A 20,055-nucleotide genomic window follows, 5' to 3' on the forward strand; every position below is an offset into this window, starting at 1 on the left:
CACTCAGCCCAGAGATCTATTTCCCCTTATTTACCATGAGATGAACTGCCAGTGCATTCATCTTGCAGGGTAGAAGGGAAAGAGAGAGATGTAGAAGTTATTTCAGAACATAGCCCCATAACCTCTGATTGACAACAGCAGTATCACCCACTTGAAAAGTGAACATTGATCACACAACATTCTCCAAGGAAGTCACGTGGCTTGTACAGATTTTGTTAGCAAAGGAATCAAACTTTTCATATCTGAACTTGTAAAGAGACACAGCCAAGTTACAAGTCACAGGTGAAATCCTGACCCCAGTGAGTGAGAGGCAAAACTCCTATTCACTTTAAAGAGGGCAGGACTTCATCCAATATCTAAAAATCCACACTAGCATCTCTTATTTATTTCAGTTTCAAGTAAAACTGGTGGTTAAACTGCCCCTGCCTATGACACATTTATGAAAATAAACCAGCACATTTTGCTTTGGTTTGAAGCTGTTCCTAATCAGTCTCACTTGGTCCCAATCTCACCAGAGGCACACACAGGGCTGCAAAAAGCCACAAGGGAAGGTATAAATCCAAACCAATCCCTCCAAATTAAAATCCATCCAGGAAAATATATTTATAAATACTAAGCTTTGCACGAAGCTATTAAATAATAAATACGGGGCCTAGCTCTTGAAGAGGATGTTTGGGTTGGAGGTGGTGAATTTAGATTGATGTTTATTAACTACTATAAAAAGATTCAACATGATGGAACTCACAGCTCATTTAAAATGATGCAAGGTGCAGAAAAAGCATAAGTGCAAGCATGACACACACCATAGGCCATCCACGCTCCTTCTATGGACACTGTAACAAAATAGCCTAAAACATTCAATTCCAAGGAAGATAGCCACAGGTCCCTTAAAATTTCAAGCAAACTGTTGCCCTGCAACATTAGAAGTGTTCATCTTTATGGGCATCAAATTCAACTAATAATGGATCAGTCATCCCCTGCAGCTAGCAATTTACATATCCAGCCTGCAAGCTGTTATGGGGTCAGTGGACATGAACTACATGAATAAATTAATTCCTAATAGGGAAATTAATGTCCATCGTAACTCAACTTAATGATCACATTTTCTTATAAGAAGTATTTCCAAGGGATGTCCAGGCTGGACTAAAACAGATCTGTAGTACATGGTATGTGAAGTACATCTGGGCTGTAGACTATAAGATATGTTTAGAAAATGTGACATGTTCATGTTTCACAAGTGAAACAAATGTCAGCCTACCCAAAAGGAAACCTTCCCTGGGTTGATTTATAACATGTCAAACAACTGATTTTAGTGCACTTGTATTGAACTGAAAGCCTTATCTTCCTAGCAAAGGAAGATGTCTTTTAACACATTAAAATCCAAGGGTGATGTCTTAATCTACTACCAGAGTGCACATTTATGTTACATAGCTGGGGACCTAAAAAACTATTGTCAGATGGCAATGTAAGAGTTTTCTTACTCTCAAAATACCAAGAGTGGAACCTTATGTAGCTTTTATTCCTCCTGTCACAGAAACTCTCTGATACCACACCTATAAGTTAGACTTTTTTGATGGCCACGTCCAGACTAAAGGGCTGCCCTTGCAGTGATGATTACACAGGATAGCTACAGCAGCTGGAAGAGTGGCAGGAATAATGACTGGGGTGGCAAGAAAGGAGACTTCTAAGTTTGCTGAGGATTTTCTTTTGCCAGGGGAAGGGTTGTCTGGGTGGAAGTCTACAAATCCACACCACCTCAATTGGATTCCACAGGCATAAGTTATGTGGGGCAAGGATGGGTATTCCACTGTATTATGCAACACAGTAGGGTGCTTTATGTGAGAAAATGGGGAGCAGAAATCAGTTCAAATGTTAAGCCTTCTACACCAGAGATAAAAACAAGCCAAAAAGAAGTGAGCCTGATTTTCAAAGGTATTAACCTCCCCAAAACAACACTGACTTCATCTGGAGCAGTAGGCTTGGCCCCAGCAATGCAGCCTAGGAATTTAAGGGAGTGGATGAAGTAGGGCCTTTATTTTATATATAACGTTCAGTACAGACCCAGAAATTAGCTTTATTTTAATGCAACATTTATATATTACAATAGATTTCTAAGAGAGGAGAGGCCCAGGATTAAAAAACAAGACCAGAAGTGAAGAGATCTGGGTTCAGCTTCTAGCTCTGTCAAAGCCTCTCCATGTTATACTGGGTGGGTCACTAACTTCTGTGCCTCAGTTTCTGTACCTGTGAAGTGAACTGTACTGGTGCTAGAGAAATGCCGTGAGATCCTGAAATGAAAAACAGCTATCGCAGCTCCAGTCAGCTTTAGGCAAAAAATGCAGAGGTGCTGAAGGATCAGACCTAAAGGAAAATGGGACCTTGGGGAAGGGAAAAAGGAGGGTGACTCTGAAAGCCTACTTTTGACCTCCATAGTCCTTTTCATCCTTATTAATCCCTCCCCACTGTACTGAGACCACATAGCCCCTCTGTCTCAGTGAGATCTCTTCAATGCTTATTTGTTGCTGTGTAATAGGTAACAAGAAGCTAACAGGTAGAAAAGGACAAAATCAGCACTAGCTATGTAGCAAGTATCAGTATGTTGATTGCAGGTGCTGCTGCCCCAGCGAGTCACCTGCTTCACATGCCACAGAGAAGCATCTGCCCAAAAAAGTGCAACTAAGATGCTGGGCAAAACAATCCATGTGATTCAAATCTCAACCATGGAGTCTCTTACCTGCTGCTTATCCGTGAACACCATTGCTGAAACCAAGCCAGGCTAGAAACAACAGCACAGAGCAGCAAGTCCCAGAAGGCAATCACTGCCCCCGAACAACTCTTTCTTGCTTTGTCCAAACAGCTTTGCAGTATGCAACCTGCCCTCGTTTCACAGCTCCAGGCAGCCAGGGGTCAGTGGGCTTGGTCTCTTGTGTAGACAGCCCAGATGTTTCAGTAAACTTTGCAAGGTCCTGAGCTGCCCTGACAGTGAGCACTATTGGATGATACTTGTAATGAAAAATAAAGCAGCTTCCTTAAGGTAAAGCCACTGCTGATCCCTGATGTGAATCCAGTTTGTAGCTAGGACTGAATTTCACCGGGCAGGAGAGCAAATCCTGCCAACAGAAAGCACAGGCAGCTCCCTGCAAAATCGCCATGCACCAGGGTCTACCCCAGGGGGCTGGTGACTGGGAAAACAGAGGTGAAGACCAGTTACCTGCTCTGGGTGGCATACACAGACTTCCTGGAGATTCCTCACAGAAACTACAGCTGCTCCCTGCACCACTGTATTCCCACTAGGCTCCTGCTCCCTACCCAAGGCAGACCCGGGGTCAGGATTCACTGGGATGAAACGTGCTCATCGGGCAGACGAGCCCCATCCCCCTGTTACATCTAACTCAGGGACATCAGGCTGGGTTCCCATAACTTTCCTGCTCATGCTGAGGTATGTGCTCTGCAAGGGAACAGAGGGGCTGGATATAACAGGAGCTCCAGCTCAGGAAGAAACACCATCCTAGGTGGGTACTCTTTCAGCTGTAGGTCAGGACCAGCTCCACCAACAGGACAGCCAAGGTAATAAGCATGGTCTCAGCCCTGCAAAAACCGGCTACTCACTGCTGCCAAGGGACACCATGAGCCTGAGATTTAACCACAGTTTCAGCACCAGGAGTCAGGACAGAGATGGGTTGTGGCTTTGAAGCATCCTTCGTGCTGCCAGCAGGGCAGAACTGGTCGGTGCTGACCAAGCACTGGGAACGGCTCTTTCCATTCAGGCCACTTCACAATAACTGCAGGCCAAGCCCGCTGAGCACCAAGGGCCGGAGATGAAGCTGTGGGGCTTTGCTGGTGGTAGTGTGAAGAGCAGCAAAGCTAGCAAAGCTGGAGTCTAAAATAGGCTTGCAGGTGAGGTGATGGCCTCAGCTGCTTCAGTGCACCTCAGCACTGGTCAGGAATGAGGGGAATGAGATAACTGTTCCCCTAAGTGATGCTAGTGCATTACCATTTTAACATCCTACTTCCTGTCCTTGCTTTACTTGAGGCAAGTTAAAGGGTGCTTTTGATGTTTTAGGCATCAGGTCTGGCAGTTGTGCATGGGGCTGTTCCTGAAGTTTTTCAGAACAAGAAAGATGAACACTTGTCTAGGATGATTTAGTCAGGGATGTTCCTACCTTGAGCAGAGGGCTAGACTAGATGACCTCCTGAGGTCCCTTCCAGCCTGACTTTCCTATGACTCCTCTCACAGGCAAAAGGTTTCCTTCAGCAAGGACCCAAACACCCTGATTCACATGCTCAGACTGTGGGGAGGCTTGTATCCAGATATGCACCTCAGCGCCAGCGTCAGTCCCCTCCCTCATCTAGCAGTCCCCTCTCCATGCTTAGAAAGCTCCTGGTAAAAGAAAGAAAGTAAGGTATGAAAAGAGCAGACAGCCTCAGCTCAGCTCCTTGGCAATGGGTATGCACATCACAACCTGCCATAACCGCACATAATATCCCCACTTGGTACCTCCCCACCAGCTGAGATGACCAAGTTGGCACAGTACCCACTACAATGCTGGGTTGGGGCCCAGGACAGGAGAGAGCAGGAAAGCTTGCTGCGAGTGCCAGGAATATCAACCCAGCTCCTCCCCATTGCTGAGCTGCCATTTAAAAAGAAGGATGGGGAAGAGTAGCTGCATCCATGACAAGAAGAATGGTGTGATTAAGAAGCACAAGAGCATTAATGTAACTGCACCAATATTGCTCCTGCCTTTGTGGTGAGAAATGCCTTCAGCCTTTCCCTGGTTCACACTCTCCTAAATGGCACTTTTTATTTGGCAGATCTTCCATGTCACAGACAGTCTGACTCCAGTCCGAGTTCAAGCTCCTCCAATGAACTGAGACACAGTCCACACTCAGCAGTGGGTTCGATCCATTAGCTCAGATGGTGTGATATGGAGGGACAGAGGCACAGAGATAGACATGACACCAACTGAGGTTTAGACTCCAAACTTGCAACACTGCAACATCTCAGATTAAAAATTGCTCCATTTTACACAGCCTGCCAGATCTGGAAAAGAGGTGAAAATCCACAGGGGAGCTGATTTAACGTGCTAAAAAACAGAATTCTATACTGACGAATGTATACACGCTAGTTCTAGGACAAATATAGCACAAATCTTTTGGTTCTCAACTCACATTTCACTGGGCTGGAAAAATGCATTTTAGGAAAGTTCTTAAGCCATCTCCAAAGCTTGAGCAAGCCTGGCCCAATAAAGACATGTGAAAAAAGGGTCTCTGGATTGTCACAGGCATCCCATGACTATTGTCCCTGATTTGGTTTCTCTCTCAAATCCCAAGGGCTCATCTCTTCCATCAGCATATCTGGCTCAAAGAAAGAGAGGTGACTATTACTGAACGTTATCATCAGAGTAATACAATCGGGGCCCACTTGCTGGTTGCTGTATAGATGAAGAAACAAGGAAGAGCTCACTGGCCATATAAGAAGAATAGGGACTTGCAAGCAATAGCATCAGTTTTTTCTGGGAGAATAGAGGCAGAGCGATTGACTCCCTGGACTCACAAAGGAACTCTGTGGCAGAGCCAACAACTGGCTCCAGATTACCTCGTCCCATCACCCAAATCCCAGCCCAATGCTTTAGTCACCAGACTAACTTTCCCCAACTGCAGAAGACTGAATTCAGAGAACAATGCTTCACTTCTTTCCATAGCCTGTCCCCAGTTCAGCCAATAGCTCCAATACCGAAAGCAGCCCCACCTGCCTCTGCGCACCCCAAAAATATGTAGTAAAGCTGCATGCCTCCACTTTAATTCTGGGTGAAACCTGCCCAGCTCTTGGGGACAGCACAGCTAGTTGTACATTTGCATTATTTAACACAGAATACACTATTTTTCCACAAAAGTTACAGTTCTGCTTCTTGGAGGCAGGCAGTACACTCCGCCCTTATGGCTTGGTAATAAAATAGCAAATGGACAGAATGACTTCCACAGCGACCACAGACTTTACAGGAAACTCCCAGAAAATAGCCTGGGAGCTGGCAGAAGCACAGCACGGTCAGCAAACGTACTAATGCATTTCTCAAAATGTGGAGGGTTAAATGTACCTAACATAGGCAGACAAGTTCTTTGGGTAGATATGATATCTTTTTATTTAGTTGGTCTAATAAAAGATATCGCATCTACCCAAGAACCTTGTCTGCCTGCATCCTATAGTGATGCAGGAAGAGGCAGGGTAGATAAGGGATTATGTTTAGATCGCTGTTGCTATTTAGAGTCCTACTATAATACATGGAAGCACTGAATGACTTTTGCTCCTTGCCCTGAACCTGCTGAGGAAGAGCAAAGCTGGATTCTCCATGCAGCACTGGCAAATATTCCAGGAATCCATAACTGGCTGAGCAGTAACACTGAGCATCAGGAATCATCACAGCCTTAGCTTGATACCCTTAACTGTGATGAGCTGCAGAATTTCATTCTCAGCTGGCACCACATCCTGAGAGGTGAGAAACTTCTGCTTTTCCCGTTAGCTTGAAGGGAATCTGCTGGTGCCCGAGCACCTCCTTGCTGTTGGGCAGTGGAAGAAGCGAGATGCACAGCAGTCGGTGCTATATGAACAGCATACAAAAAAAGACCCCAGGTCACCAGAGCGCTTATGACACTCAAGCCACAGTGGTCCAGCCAAGTATCACTAAGGCTCAGTTCAGGTTTGCTTTACATTACTCATTCCATTTAAAGTTACAAAGAACCTTCCAATATTGCTTCAGGTAAATAATTAAAAAGGATTAAATGGAACCATCTACCAGGGAACTGATGGAATCCTGAGCCATTGCCAGAGAGGATGAACTTGCCAAGATGTCATTTGGCCTTAGGTATTGGCAACAGGAACACACTGTGTGTGTTGCAGCACACTTCTTGTCATTAATGTGGCGTTATTAGCCCATAAACTCACTGTTGCTTGCAAAAGCGGAGTAATTTTTTGCATGAAGTGGTTTGTTTTTTGGCAGGCCCAGAAGTTAATTAGCTTTCCCCACTTTATTATTCCATGTGGTCAAATAACAGGATGGAGCTGCCCGTCAGCTGGAGCCACGCAAGGTCCAGAGAATTCTCACTGCACCTTTCACCTCTGTTTACCGTGCCCATAAATCAGCTGCTAGTGAATGACTTTCTGCTCCAGCTTGTCTTGGCCACTGACAGCAATCCTAAATTGTCCCATAAACGCGACAATCCCAGAGCTCAGGTCTGGGGACCACAGCAGGAGGGGAATGAAGCTTGGGTAAATGCACACACCCACTGTCAGGGAGGTGATTCCAAATGGGCAGCCCTATGGGGACCTGGTCTCTAGGGCTGTCACATCCAGGGAGATGATGTGACATTGGTGCCATGATATGCACAAGCATGACCCCCTGAGGAATGCCATCACCATCTCTACTGCAAAAGATGTCCCATACTGAACACCACCCACATGCACACAAACTATTCACTGATCCTTGAAGGAAAGAAGTGGTGCGTTCTGCCGGCCAGGGCCAGGAGTTTCTTTATACCCTGTGAGGTGAAGCCTGGGCTAAGCAAGCACCTTGCCCAGCCAATGCACTCATGCAGCAAAAGGCAGCAAATTAATGTCATCAAAAGGCTGCCATGTGACAAAAGCGCTGTAGCTGAGGGAGGAGGCACCAGTCCAGGAGTAGAAAAAAATAATGGCAAGCAGACATTTTTGCTTTTTCCCTTCAACAACACTGGTACAAGTGACAAATGTTTTGGGAGATAATGTCATTCCTCGGAGCCACATATGTACCTTGATTTCTGAGGGATAATCCTTTCAATAGGAATCTCCCCTGTTCATGCTGTTGTCTCTAGCATTTGTAAGCAGATTGCATTGCAGGAAATCAGGAAAAACTCAGATGAGGGCCCATCTCAGACTGCCCCATCTGAGACAGAGGAGTCAAACAGTATGACTGTCTAACACAAATATGGTCACAGCTAGCAAGGGCCTGGCATACATTCCCTAAGCAGGTCTATAGGTCATGGACACTGTATTATAAGAGAAAGGAAAAAGTCCCTGCCTGCAATATGCCAAGGAAATATGGTGGAAACTCTGCTATCTACAATCATTTCTACTGCCAGCCTGGGCCTGGGTCCCAACAGGTATGACTGGACACGTGATTTTGGGAAGCAGAACTTACTGCTTTTGGGTGGTTCAGTTGTGTAGGATAACAGCTACTCTAGCACTAGTCTAGTAAAGTCTGTATCAGCCTGCACCCAACTGTATGATGATAATTCATTCCATCAAGGCACTTTGTCACATGCTTGGGTGCCTTTCTGGATCAGGATCAAAGTGCAGAGGACCTTGCAGGATTGAGCCCTAACAGCTGTTTGGATGAAGCTTTCTGTTCTTCACCTTGGTGGCCATGTCTGTCTGTCCACAGGTTACCTTCAGTCAACCATTCCACCAAAACCCAACATTAGAACCAAGCTGGCTGTAGGTTTCAGGGTCTGTCTCACCCCACTCCCAGTCTGAGTCTCAAACCCCTGATATAGAGAAGGGTAACAGAAGGAACTCCCTAAAAATGACCAGGAGCTGTGAAGCTAGCCACATGATGTGATCTGGATCCATGGCTTTCCTTCCTCCTGCCTGGGTTATTTATTCTCATCTGACTGTCTCATCCAAACAGCTCCAGAGGAGACACAAAATACAGCATGTCAAGTATCAGAGACCGTGAAGAATGGTTCCTACAGGGAAGATTTATACAGCTTGTTTAACATCAGTTTCACCCACCATTACTCTGGTCACCAGCAGTGTAAGGTCACCCCAAGCAGCTGTTCCTGAGGGATGGGAGGAAAACTGGGGTATTTACTTTTAAATTTGGGAGGAGAAAGAGAATTAAAAGCTCAAGTAGGACTTTCACATCCTCTTGTGATGGCTCCTTGACCCAGAGAAAGACCTCAGAGTTGGAGCAGTGCTACTGCTAACTGAAATCAGGTCTCTTAGAAACCTGCAAGAAATCTTTGCCTTTTTAAAGGAGTTAAATGAGAGGTGAACCCCCATCAGGGTCCAGCTCAGAAGTAAAAGGCATGACACATGGCATCATGTAGTCACCTGGACAAGTGCAGCCAATTATCCCCAAGCTCTTCTGTCGATAAGTCCCAGTGCTGCTGGCATGGGGACAATGCAAGATAGTGGTTCCCTTTGCCTCAGCCACCACCCTGCAATTGAACCTCTCCTGCTGCCCATCAGCCTGTTGGCATGACATGGCAACAGCCCAAGTCAGATGTCAGCCATTGTGCTCCCTCCTGGGCTGGTGAAGAGGATTTGGGTCAAGATACCACACACAGCATCTTTCCAAGGTGCTGTGAAGAGATGTTTCAGCTACCACTACAATGCAGCTGTCTTTGGGGTGGGTCACAGCAAGTGCACTATACTGGTGTCATCAGGTGGGCTTTTCAAAGGACTTTTAAGAGCAAAAGTGAGGGTTGGTTTCTCCAGCTAAAATTGCAACGCAGTCAATAGAACACAACTACCCAGCTGGGGACATGGTAAGAGCACTAGGTTCATGTCTCATCTTGCACAAATATTATCTGTTTGTGTATGATCCCATGTTCTCAAAGGACCTTGGCTTCACATGGCCTTAGCAGCAGCAACAGCTAGGATCAGATGGGATGGCAGAGAGACACCCTGAAAACTTGGCGTGCAGCTTCTTGCAATAGCCCCATTTGTACACGTGCCCAATACTGCCTTTTCTGACCTCCCTTCACCTGAGTCAGCACTGCCCCACACATTTTGACACTGAGCAAGTCTCTAATCTGTATGTACAGCCACTGCACCGTATTGAGCAAGGAGCTGGAGAGAGATCGCAGCTTCAACAAGGTGCTTTCTGGATTTTCCAAGTCTCTGCTATGCCAAGCCCACAGCATTTATTTTGTGAACATGTTTTTCCAGTTCAGCAGAAAAGCAACACAAGCTTCATACATGTAGGGAAAGAGCTCACCTTCCTGACCTCCTTGAAAGTAACTTTGGAAGCTTTTTCAATGGAGCATCCATGGAGTGACGGTGATAAAAAAGGAGGAAGCTGGCTGGGCAGCTGGCACGGTTCCCATAGGGATGGGACCCCACTCAGATCACAGTGCTGTGGAACGAGATGCTCAGTACGTGGGCAATTTGCATAGCAGCTTTCAGCCACATTGCAGCTGAGACTCTTTTTTTTAACACACAAGCTCAGATGTTAATGTTGTTTTAATGGGCTTTCACATATAAGGTGGGATGTCGAGAGTGACACGTTAGCAAGAATGTACGTGCCTCTAAAAACAAAACCAGTTGGCATGTTAGATCAAAAATACAGGATTGTGTGTGTGCTACCAAAACCCACTCCCAGACCTCAAACTGCCTGGCAGGAAGATAATACAGAGGGAAAGTCACCTGCATGCAATGCAACTCCCTTTACATCTGCTGCTCTGTGCTTTAACATGCAGGTTTCCCACACGTCAGAGCCAGAGGGGAGAGTACATGCATATTTCTGTGAAGGGACTGCAGCCTCCTGAAACTTCTGCCTATGCAGAGGTGCATCAAGCTGGCATGAGCCACTTAAAAAAGATCAGACTCATCCTTCCGCATGCATGAACATCACTGGGCTGCCGAGACTTGCACAAGGAAGTGAAGCATGGTCTAATGATTAGCACACTCCTCCAGAACTGGAGAGACCTGGGTTCAAACCCTTGCACCAACACAGACCTCTTCATCAAGGGATTTAGTTGCTTTGATGGGTAGTAAATTCACATTTTCCTCTCTTAATGTCTGTTTGGTGAGAGAAGGCCCTAGAAGCAAGGCACTGAAATACCTTGGAGGATAAGAGCCTTAATCTGGGCCTCAGCTTCCCATCTGTAAAATGGGAAGACAGCATGTTCATGCTTCCCAGCAGTGCTGAGGATAAATATATTATCAGGCACTCGCATGTTGCAGGAGCAGTAGCCACCTAAGTGGCTGGCTGGCCTGCTGTAGGTGTGAGCACCCACAGAAGGGTGCACCTTGTTTGGAAAGTCTGCCCTCAGAGGTGTTTAATGAAAGATTGAGGTCACTGGCCCACAGCACCTGCCATAGCATCTCCCCAGCTCTTGCACATCTAGCCAATGCTCCTGGACAGCAGCAGTCATACAGGCCTTGGAAGTAAAGCAGGGGACCAGGAGTCTGCTCATAATCAGCTCTGCCACCTTGAGTGGGTCTTGCCCTGAATGTGCTAAGTCTCCCCTTTGTTAGCACTGGGTGTTGAGAGGCTTTGAGGCCCTCAGAGAAAGCCCAGAGCTGGAGAGGCAGTAAGGGCAGAACACCTCCCACACCCAGCAGAGAAAGACCCCTCCATCTGACAAGGACGGGGGCAATACAGTCCAAGGGTAATTTTCCAATCCAGGAGGAACGAAAGGGTTAACACTGCATGACAGAGGTCAGCAGCGCCTGGGGGAGGGAAGTGAAAGGGAAGCATTGTGGTTCCAGACAGCGGCTGGCCGTGGCCCCAGCCCCACTTGAGAAATTTAAAGTGATGGTGGTTCTGGGAAGAAAGAGGATCGAGAGCCCTGCTGAAACCTCGAGTCTTTGTCACTCACAAAAGAGTGTCGCTTGACTCATTAATCGTGTGCTCCATGGAGGGAGTGCCTCAAAGAGCAGCGGATGACACACGCCCCGCTGTCCCTCTCGCCCCCTCCCAAAGGTGGTGGGGCAGAGGCAGGTGCTCTGCCAGTGCCCTCTGCTCCAGACTAATCTATTCTGTCTCCTTGTCTCCTCCTCCAGAAGGCCACGCTGAAAACTGCAAATGAGATTAGATGCCAGGGTGTGGGGCGAATACAGGGGCCCCTCTGTGCACTGCCAAATGAGCTCAGCTCACTTCTAAGTCCTTTTCTCCCTTCCTTGGTTGGGAGTTGGGTGGGGAAATAAATCCCTGGGCACTCCTACCAAGTGTCCAAATTCAACTGGGAAGGCAGACAGGGAAAAAGAGCGATGCCAGCTCTACAACTCAGTCTTGCCTGTGGGCATCTCTTTATCAGGCTTCAGATCAGGTTGTCAGCCCGCCCATTTTTTAAAAGCCCTTTCCACTCCAAAATTTTTTCTTGAAAGGAAAACCCTGAAGACAAGCATGCATGTCTACAGAGGAGAAAAGTGAACCTGTCCATACAAAAATGTTGTACCAACTGCTCACATTAAACCATTTGGCCACTTTTTCCAGGTACAGCCAATAGTACCTGGCATATCAGCTTAGATTATAGCAAGCCCTATTCTACAAAGACCTTTGCACTCTCAATGACACAGGACCAGCCCTAGCACTGAAAAAACTCAACTGCTTCACTGACAAGCTCCTGGCCAGGCTGTTTGATATTTGCAGCAGGCTCATCCTGTTCACTTACACTTTCTGGTTACAGTCCAGTCCTTCTTCTCCATATATTAGCACAAGGTTGTTGCATTTGGGTCTCCACCACTGCAGGACACAGACCTGTCTTCTCTGGCCAGGAGGAAAATAGGCTTTAGTCAGAGCAATTTTTAACTAGGGGTTCTGAACCACCAGGGGTTCTGAACCAGGTATGTTGGATTTGGGTGCTCCCAATGCTGATCCGGTGATCACAGGTGAGCTTTTCCTAGCACAGATAGGAGCTCCATGATCTGCCAGGATGTCTCAGTAGTGTTGCTACTGAACCTTGGCTTTCCACTAGGTGCCCACACAGCCAGAGTTTAATTCTGCACGTCTCAAGATTCTTGGTAATCTCTGCTCATCTGTTACCATCCCACCCACGCACCAAATTCAGAGAGGAATCCATGCTACCACACAAAATGCAGGCTGCACCAAAAGAGAACCGCGACATGCCAGTCTAGCTAAGAGCTACAGCTTCTTATCTATTGAATGCATAGTTACACAAACAAGTCACTAGAGATAGTCTCCAAGCCATGGGCAAGAGGAAGGGAGAACCTGAAGGAGGGAAGCCAACACCAGGAATCCCTCTTCTGGGTAGTTTAAATGGCAGGGACTTGGATAAACTGGGGTCTGGTCCAGTCTATTGCTGGGTTCAAATCCTGACTAATAAGGTTCTGAAAGGCCCATACTCCAGAGGAAAAGCACAATTGTGGGTCTTTTGTTATGCACATATCCAAGGATTTCAACCCCCAAAAACAGAGTCGTAGTCCCCAAATGGGGATAACTGAGGCACAAAGAGGGCTAGATAATATCTGTCTGAGATAACAGCTGATCGGGGAAGAGGCCTTCCGCTGGAACTACCAGGTGAACCCTGCCCCAACATGAGAACTGGGCAACCTCCCTTTATGCCTGCATGAGAACAAGAGAATCAGTGCAAATCGTTACTAATGGAAAACAAAGGACAACTGCCACATCCACCTTCACACTGCCAGACCCTGCTCCCCAAAGCTGTCACACCCGTCACATAATCCGTCTCTGTGCTTAACAAAAACAGGGGTCCTCTACAAAGGAAAAGCCAAGAGACCTGATGGGGGGAAGGGAGCAAGCTGGCTCTGCTCGAAGTCTCAAGTCAAAACAGGGAAGAATGTGCAAAGAGCTCAGAAGCAACTGAGCCCCCCAAGAGGCAGCAGATGCAGAGCAACGGCCTGGGTGGTGGTGGAGGGTGTTTATGAGCACAATAAATAAATGCACGAATCCATGTACAATTACCATATAAAAGTGACATTGTGCCATGTCCCTAAAATAAAACTATCCTCAAAAGCAGCACCTGGAGTGGCAGCTGCACTGCCCTTCAACTGCTAAGCTGCAACGCTGGCTGCTCAGTTCCAGGAGGATCCACGGGTGACATCCCAACACCACTGAGTTCAGCGCAATTTTGCCATTGGTTTCAGCAAGGCCAGGATTTTACCCCAGAGACATTTATTAGATCCTCACAGAGCAGTAGTTAGATATGAACCCCCATCTGGGCTAGATCTTCTATGCATTTAAGCTAGAGTTGGGTATTTGACTGGTCAAATAATGTTCGGTCAACTGACCAGTCAAATATCGATCCAACATTGTAAGAAGTTGCCAGTAGGTCCAAATACACAGAAAAAGCACAATTATTCCATTAAAGAAATATGTCAAAAACAATTAAAAAATCGTATTTTTGTCCAGAACACTTAAAAAAAAAAGTTATTATGTAAAATGGCTGTAATTTTTGACTGGTCAAAAAATATGCAGTCAGTTGACCAGTCAACTGACAGTATTTGGCCGGTCATTAGACCCTAATTTAATAAGTGCTGACCTTAGATCTAAGCACTGGCATTCTCAGCCTGGTGTCCGAGGCGCAATTTGCCCCTGTAGAAGGGGCCACTGACATGGATCACTTATGGTGAGCAGTGAGATTGAACAGAGCTGGCCAAAAGCTTTTCATCAACAACAAAAAAATTTTTTTTTAGATTAAAACCTCCTGTTTTGATTAAAAACAGATTTGTTTTAAACACAAGAGTTATACTTTTATAGGAAATGTCCGAGTCTTCAACAAAACCCAAACCTCCCAATGTTGTACATCTGAACCAAGAAGTCTGCAAGTTTTAGGGGAAACCCAAAAAGAAGTTTTTACAAATTATGAGGAAAAATGTTTTTATTATGATGTTTCACATGGTAACAAACTACCACCGGCTCCAGCTACTCCCCTGACCCTCGCATGCCATCACCCCTGCAATCACAGCCCAGATCACACCTCTCCCACTGTGAATTCTCCCATTCTCCCTAGAGTTTTCATCTGCTTTGCTCACCCCGTCCCCTCCAGTCACTAGTACTACTGCTCTCCCCCAGCGTGGTGAATGGAGAGATTTACAGGCAGACATGGAACAAGGACACCACCGCACTGAAACCAGTATCAGAGAGCTAAGAGGCCAGTGCTCCGGGCAGGACAATTCCTCCCTTATTTGAGTGCGCCTGGCAGGAGGATTCCCAGGCACCTGTTCCTCCTCCAGGCAAACATGCAGAGGGACTCGTGCTTAGCACTGCATGGTAACGGAGCCGTAACTGTCAGGGACATCAGTGCATGTATGTCCTCTCGCCATTGCAGCAGGGGGCCTTCTATTGTGCTCATGTTTCATGCAGACTCCAGCCAGAGTTCAAACAAAACACAGACCCCTCTGTTGACGCAGTGAGTTCCTAGATATTCGGAGCGTGTTTCATGACGAACGGCATCTCACTATTCATTGCACAGCTAATGGGTTTTCTGTCTTTCTGATATAACACTGAAGGAAGACGCCAGCCTTTTGCTTTTGCCCACAGGCAACAAGGGCTTTATTGATTTACTTGGGACTTGGGACTGGTTTTTCACAAGCTGCATTCTCTCTGATAATAAAGCCTTATGGACAGGGCTTAAATTTCCAGCTGCAGCCCTCATTGAAACATGGCTAATTATTTGGGAACTTGCTTTACAGTCTGTTTCCCTCATCATTAGGGTAATGTTCCACAAGTCCTACCACCATCAAACCGGTCTTTAAAGAGACACTTCTGCTATTCAGTCAAGTCCTCTGCACCCCTACCTGTTCCCCTCCAAGCCTGAGGCAGCTACCAGCCTTGGCCCCCAGCCTGCAGGGGCTCCAAGACTGCAGCCAGGGAGTTGGCAGGATCAGGCAAATTAAGGCAAACTTTTGAAATGAGAAAAAGAATTCAGAATGGCTGAAACAAATCACGAGCGAGTCCGCTGGCACTTGAGCTGCTGACGCGACTCAGTGGAACACTAACAAATTAAAACCTACTTTGCAGGTTTAAGTGACTGACCATTAAAAGGATCTCGTTCCCGTGCCCTCCAACCACCACTTTGCTATGGTGTGTGATGGCAAATGCTATTCAGCCCAGATTTATGGATTAATAAGAAATCGTACCTCACTGGGTTATAAATGGACTCTCATCGCGACTGGCAGTTGTACCGTTTGCTGAATGCTAACTGAACCCTCTGCAGTGGAAGGGCACCCACTGGAGTGACTGCACCACAGCCTTCAGTTTTGCAGTTTCTCCACATTCAAGGAGCAGGGTTATTGACTCGTAAAGCACTGAAGAAATCCCATCAGCACTTTAGTACTGCCAGAGCAATGCCTGGGGAAGAGTAACAGCTCACTTACAGACAGGGATACTTATGTGCACACGCACACACAAGCACAAAAGTTTAGGATGTGAAGATAGCAATACAGCTTAGGAGCAGGCCAACCCTTAAAAAAAAAACCCCAAACTCCTTTTTTGTTATACGTACTTAACATTTCAGCCTGACAGCCAAAATGAATGTCACAAAGCAGCTATGCTAGGAAAAACATCTAAAAGCATCATTTAAAAAACTAGACTCTAGGATCGAGATTCTCAACCAGTATTAATCAACCTGGACTGATCCACTTCCAGGGAACTACGGCAATTTAAACCCATGGAGGGTCTGACTCATTATATTTAGTTGATAAAATTATGGAAACATTTTTTTGGAAGTTAAAGGATTAGGTCCTCTGCTGGAATATGTGGGTATAGCAAGCAGTATCCTTGTGCTGAGGATCTAGCCCAAAGCATGCAGTGATCATTTGGAAGCTGTTGACTTGCAAGAGAGTCCTTCCATCCACAGAGCAGCAAAATCACAACTGGTTGCAAGTATAACCCCCGCAGCCCACACCATGCCTCGGCTCTGACTCGGGTCTAGTAGGAAGTTCAGTGTCCAGAACCCATTCCATACTGTGGGTGCTCTGGGGGCTGCCAATGCAAGTAGCAGTGGTGACCAAGATGTGGATACCAGCCCATTGGGAACTGGATTCACCTGGGCCATATACTAACACTTAGTTTGACAACAAAATGCAAAGCAGGGAAACACACAAAGGAGAGCGAGCAGGTGTTAGAGCCTTGCTTACTGGACAAAGAGCGACAACATATCTGCATTGTTCACATACCTGATCGAACAGAGCTTTCCAGTGCTGAGAGGTAAGAGGCAATGCATGAAGAAGGAAAAAAAGAAAAGAAAAAAACGTATAAGAGCAATGATATTAGAATGCATCTAAGAAATCTACTTAGACAAATAACCAAGGGGGCACGTGGACCGAGAGCCAGGCGTTCATGCTGCATCATTCAATACCAACCGTGATGCACTGCAAAACCTGGAGCAGGTCACAGCCTCCCTACTTCTAATGTCCACATCTGTGAAAGGTGAAGGAGGGGCAGTTTCAGTTCTCACAGGGAGGGACTCATTTTGAGGATTAACACACACACTATGCTTTGGAAAGGTCAAGTGCTAAGGACAGTTATTAAATCTGCCCAATGGCATCAGAGCTGCCCCACAATCTGGATGCACGCAGATCTGCGTGCATAAGAGTCCCCCTTGCACATGGCAAGTCCATGCTTAGTGCTTATACAGCCTTCAGCAGGCTCAGAGTCTTTCATGATGCCCATCAGCAACCATGTTTCACATTTTGGACTACCTTGGATTCTAAAGCTCTCCCCACCCATCCCATCTGGCTCATGCTCCATCCCAGCAGAGGGAACACAAGTAAACATGTCACTCCCTATTGAAGTGTCCAATCTGACATAAAAGAATGCCCTCCCTCCATTGTTCAGGGCAGGGCAAGCAGGTTGAAGCGTCCATGTAGCATTGCTGGTGGGACACAGTAACTCCTGCTGCAGGGTCCCAAGAAAAGGTAGAGCCAGAAGGGTGCTTGACCCCCTGATCCCCAACCACCGTACAGCACTCTTGACTTGCATCTCACTCACTCACTCACCTAACACAGCAAATGGGAAAAAATTAGCACTGGATTCTACATAAAAAAGCACCTGCTCTATCTTATGTCAAATAGAGCTTACATAGAGAGTGAATAGTATGTCATTACATGTGGTAGGCAAAGCCCAAAAATTGATGGGAGGGGGCATAGTTTGTACATTAATTCACTAGATTCCCACTGATTGCTCAGGCTGGGGATTTTCTGCATGGCTCTTCTTCCTAAATTCCCATTCATCACGGTAAATCTGCCTAATGCTTTCAACAGGACTCTGTTCAAATCCTGTCTTCATTTAACATCACTGTGAACACGGTAATGACATCACGGCAAAGCTGCAAGTGGACAGTCCCCACTTCTCCAATGGGTAACGAAGTATAAAGGTTGATTGCAGATCAGGTCTTGTCTGACAAGCTAAGGAGCATACCTTGAGTTTCCAAACTGAATTCCAGTTTGGTCCTGTGTACTCCCTGCACAAGTGATTTTAATTCTCAAAGATGATAGGGTGCAGCCTGCTAGCCTAAAATTACAGACCGAGAACAGGCAGGAGAGGCATTTATACCATCTTCCCTCTCATTTCATGTACAGGTTGCATATAAATGATACCTTTCAGGGATGTTGATGGGCCACCCTCTTCCCTGGTGAAACAAGCCTCTTTACCCCATTGGCAGGTAGGTGGAAGTTATCTCCATTTTACAGACAGGGAAAAGGAGCTGAAAAAGGTAGATCGAATCCCCACTGAATTCACTGGAGTGATTCTCTTGATATGAGTGGGGTTAAGTCAGGCTCCAAATGCTTTCCTCCCAAGGTCATGTAGAAAGGCAGGATGAGACCCTTATCTAGGTACTGTCATGTGCATTAACTTAGACTGCATCCTTTTTCTCCCTGCCCAGCACCTTCAGCCTCTATTGACTTGAACTCAAGGTGAAGCTGCTGAGCTCCTTGCTGGAGCAAACTGCTAATGACTTGACTCTACTACAGACGAGAGCAGCTCAGAGGCATCTCTTCCACTGGGGAAAGGAAACACAAACTCTTTCTTGAAATCCAGCTATGCAAGTACTGCACTAACCAGAGGGACCAGAAAACACAATCAGAGACAAATAAGTGCTAGGGGCTTGGGGATTTAATATTACATGGAAGAATCATCCATATGGGGTTTCTCCTCTCTCTATATTCTTCAAATAGGCTTCACTCAGCTGTATAGTCTGTGTTGTATCACAGGTCAGATGAGATGATCTTAATGTTTCCAGCTGGATTCCTAAAAGTGTATTGCTCAGACCTGGGAACACAGCTCTTCCAAATACTTCTGCTTTGCTTCCTGCCCTTTGGGAAAGGATCCAACTGCAAAACCAACCTGCCAATGTTTTCAGAAGGTTTCCCTTTAGGATTTTTGTGCATCCCCTCTGACATCAGAGGATAAAGGGTGCTCGGGTTATTTCGTCCTGACTTCACAAATCTTACTTTCATTCTTATTGATGGCCCATGTGCCTTGGAAGAGTAATTTTCCGGTGCCCTCTGCCATCTGCCTGCTTCAGTCTCCTCTATCAGTTGAACAGGAAAAGAGCCTTTGCTTCCCTCAGCTAAGGGGCATTGCAAGGGTAGAAGGGGCAGAAAGACCCTGCTTTCCTTGCACACCCAAAACTCCCAGTGAGCTAATGAATATACAACACTCCTTAGGCTCACAGAGAATGCAGGGTCATCTCCATGCTGCCTGTGAAGCATTTTCTACAGGGAAAGTCCACATCAGCAGTCAGTAATTCAAGGCCAGGTATTTTCCAAAAGAGAGGAAGATTCTGCTGGCTAAGGGCACCGTTATCATGGGGGGGAGGTTAATTTGATCAGCTGGACACATCTGGTTCAGAAAGAACAGGATTATAAAGTGCAGAAACCTAGAAGGATTACAAAGTGCAGGATTATACAGTGTTATAAACCTAGAAGGAAGTGCAGAAAGAGCCCTTGAGAACTCCTGCGCTTGGGTCTGACCCAGCACCTGCTCTGTCCCTAGCAGCATCGCATCCAGCCGGGACCCGCAGCAGCCTTAGGGGCAGGGGAGACTTCGCCGAGAAGGAGCTGTCAACCAGAGATGCAGCCCAGTTGCCATCCTGGCCGCGGGGGCGGGCGGCTACGAAGAGGAGGGGGCGACGGTGAGAATTTGGGGGCCCCCAGGGACAGCTCCTGGCCCGTGACGGCGCTTCAGCATCCCTGGGAAGAACGCGGCTCCTCTCCCCCCAGCCCAGGTCCCTCCACCGGGCACTCACGTCCTCCGCGGCCATGGGCAGCGCGTCGGCGGGCTCCAGCACCTCGATGTCCTCGGCTCGCGCGCTCGCGGCCGCCGCCGCCGGGTCCCCCATGCTGCGGAGCCGCCCGTCGGGGCCGCC

General features: G+C 46.9%; 1 protein-coding gene across 1 annotated transcript in view; it reads right to left on the bottom strand.

The window, feature by feature from the left end:
- Positions 1 to 20,048, bottom strand: part of RHBDL3 (rhomboid like 3) — a 107,636-nt gene extending 87,588 nt beyond the window's left edge. The window contains exons 1-2 of the mRNA XM_019542413.1: positions 19,936 to 20,048; positions 16,862 to 16,885 (exon numbers count right to left, since the gene is read on the bottom strand). Coding sequence (XP_019397958.1) covers positions 16,862 to 16,885; positions 19,936 to 20,028 — 117 coding nt within the window. The 5' untranslated portion in view covers positions 20,029 to 20,048. The remainder of the gene's footprint in view (positions 1 to 16,861; positions 16,886 to 19,935) is intronic.
- Between the last annotated feature and the right edge of the window lie 7 nt (positions 20,049 to 20,055).

The sequence above is a fragment of the Crocodylus porosus genome, unplaced genomic scaffold (assembly GCF_001723895.1).
Source record: "Crocodylus porosus isolate Cpor-Errol unplaced genomic scaffold, CroPor_comp1, whole genome shotgun sequence".
NCBI classification, from domain to species: Eukaryota; Metazoa; Chordata; order Crocodylia; family Crocodylidae; genus Crocodylus; species Crocodylus porosus.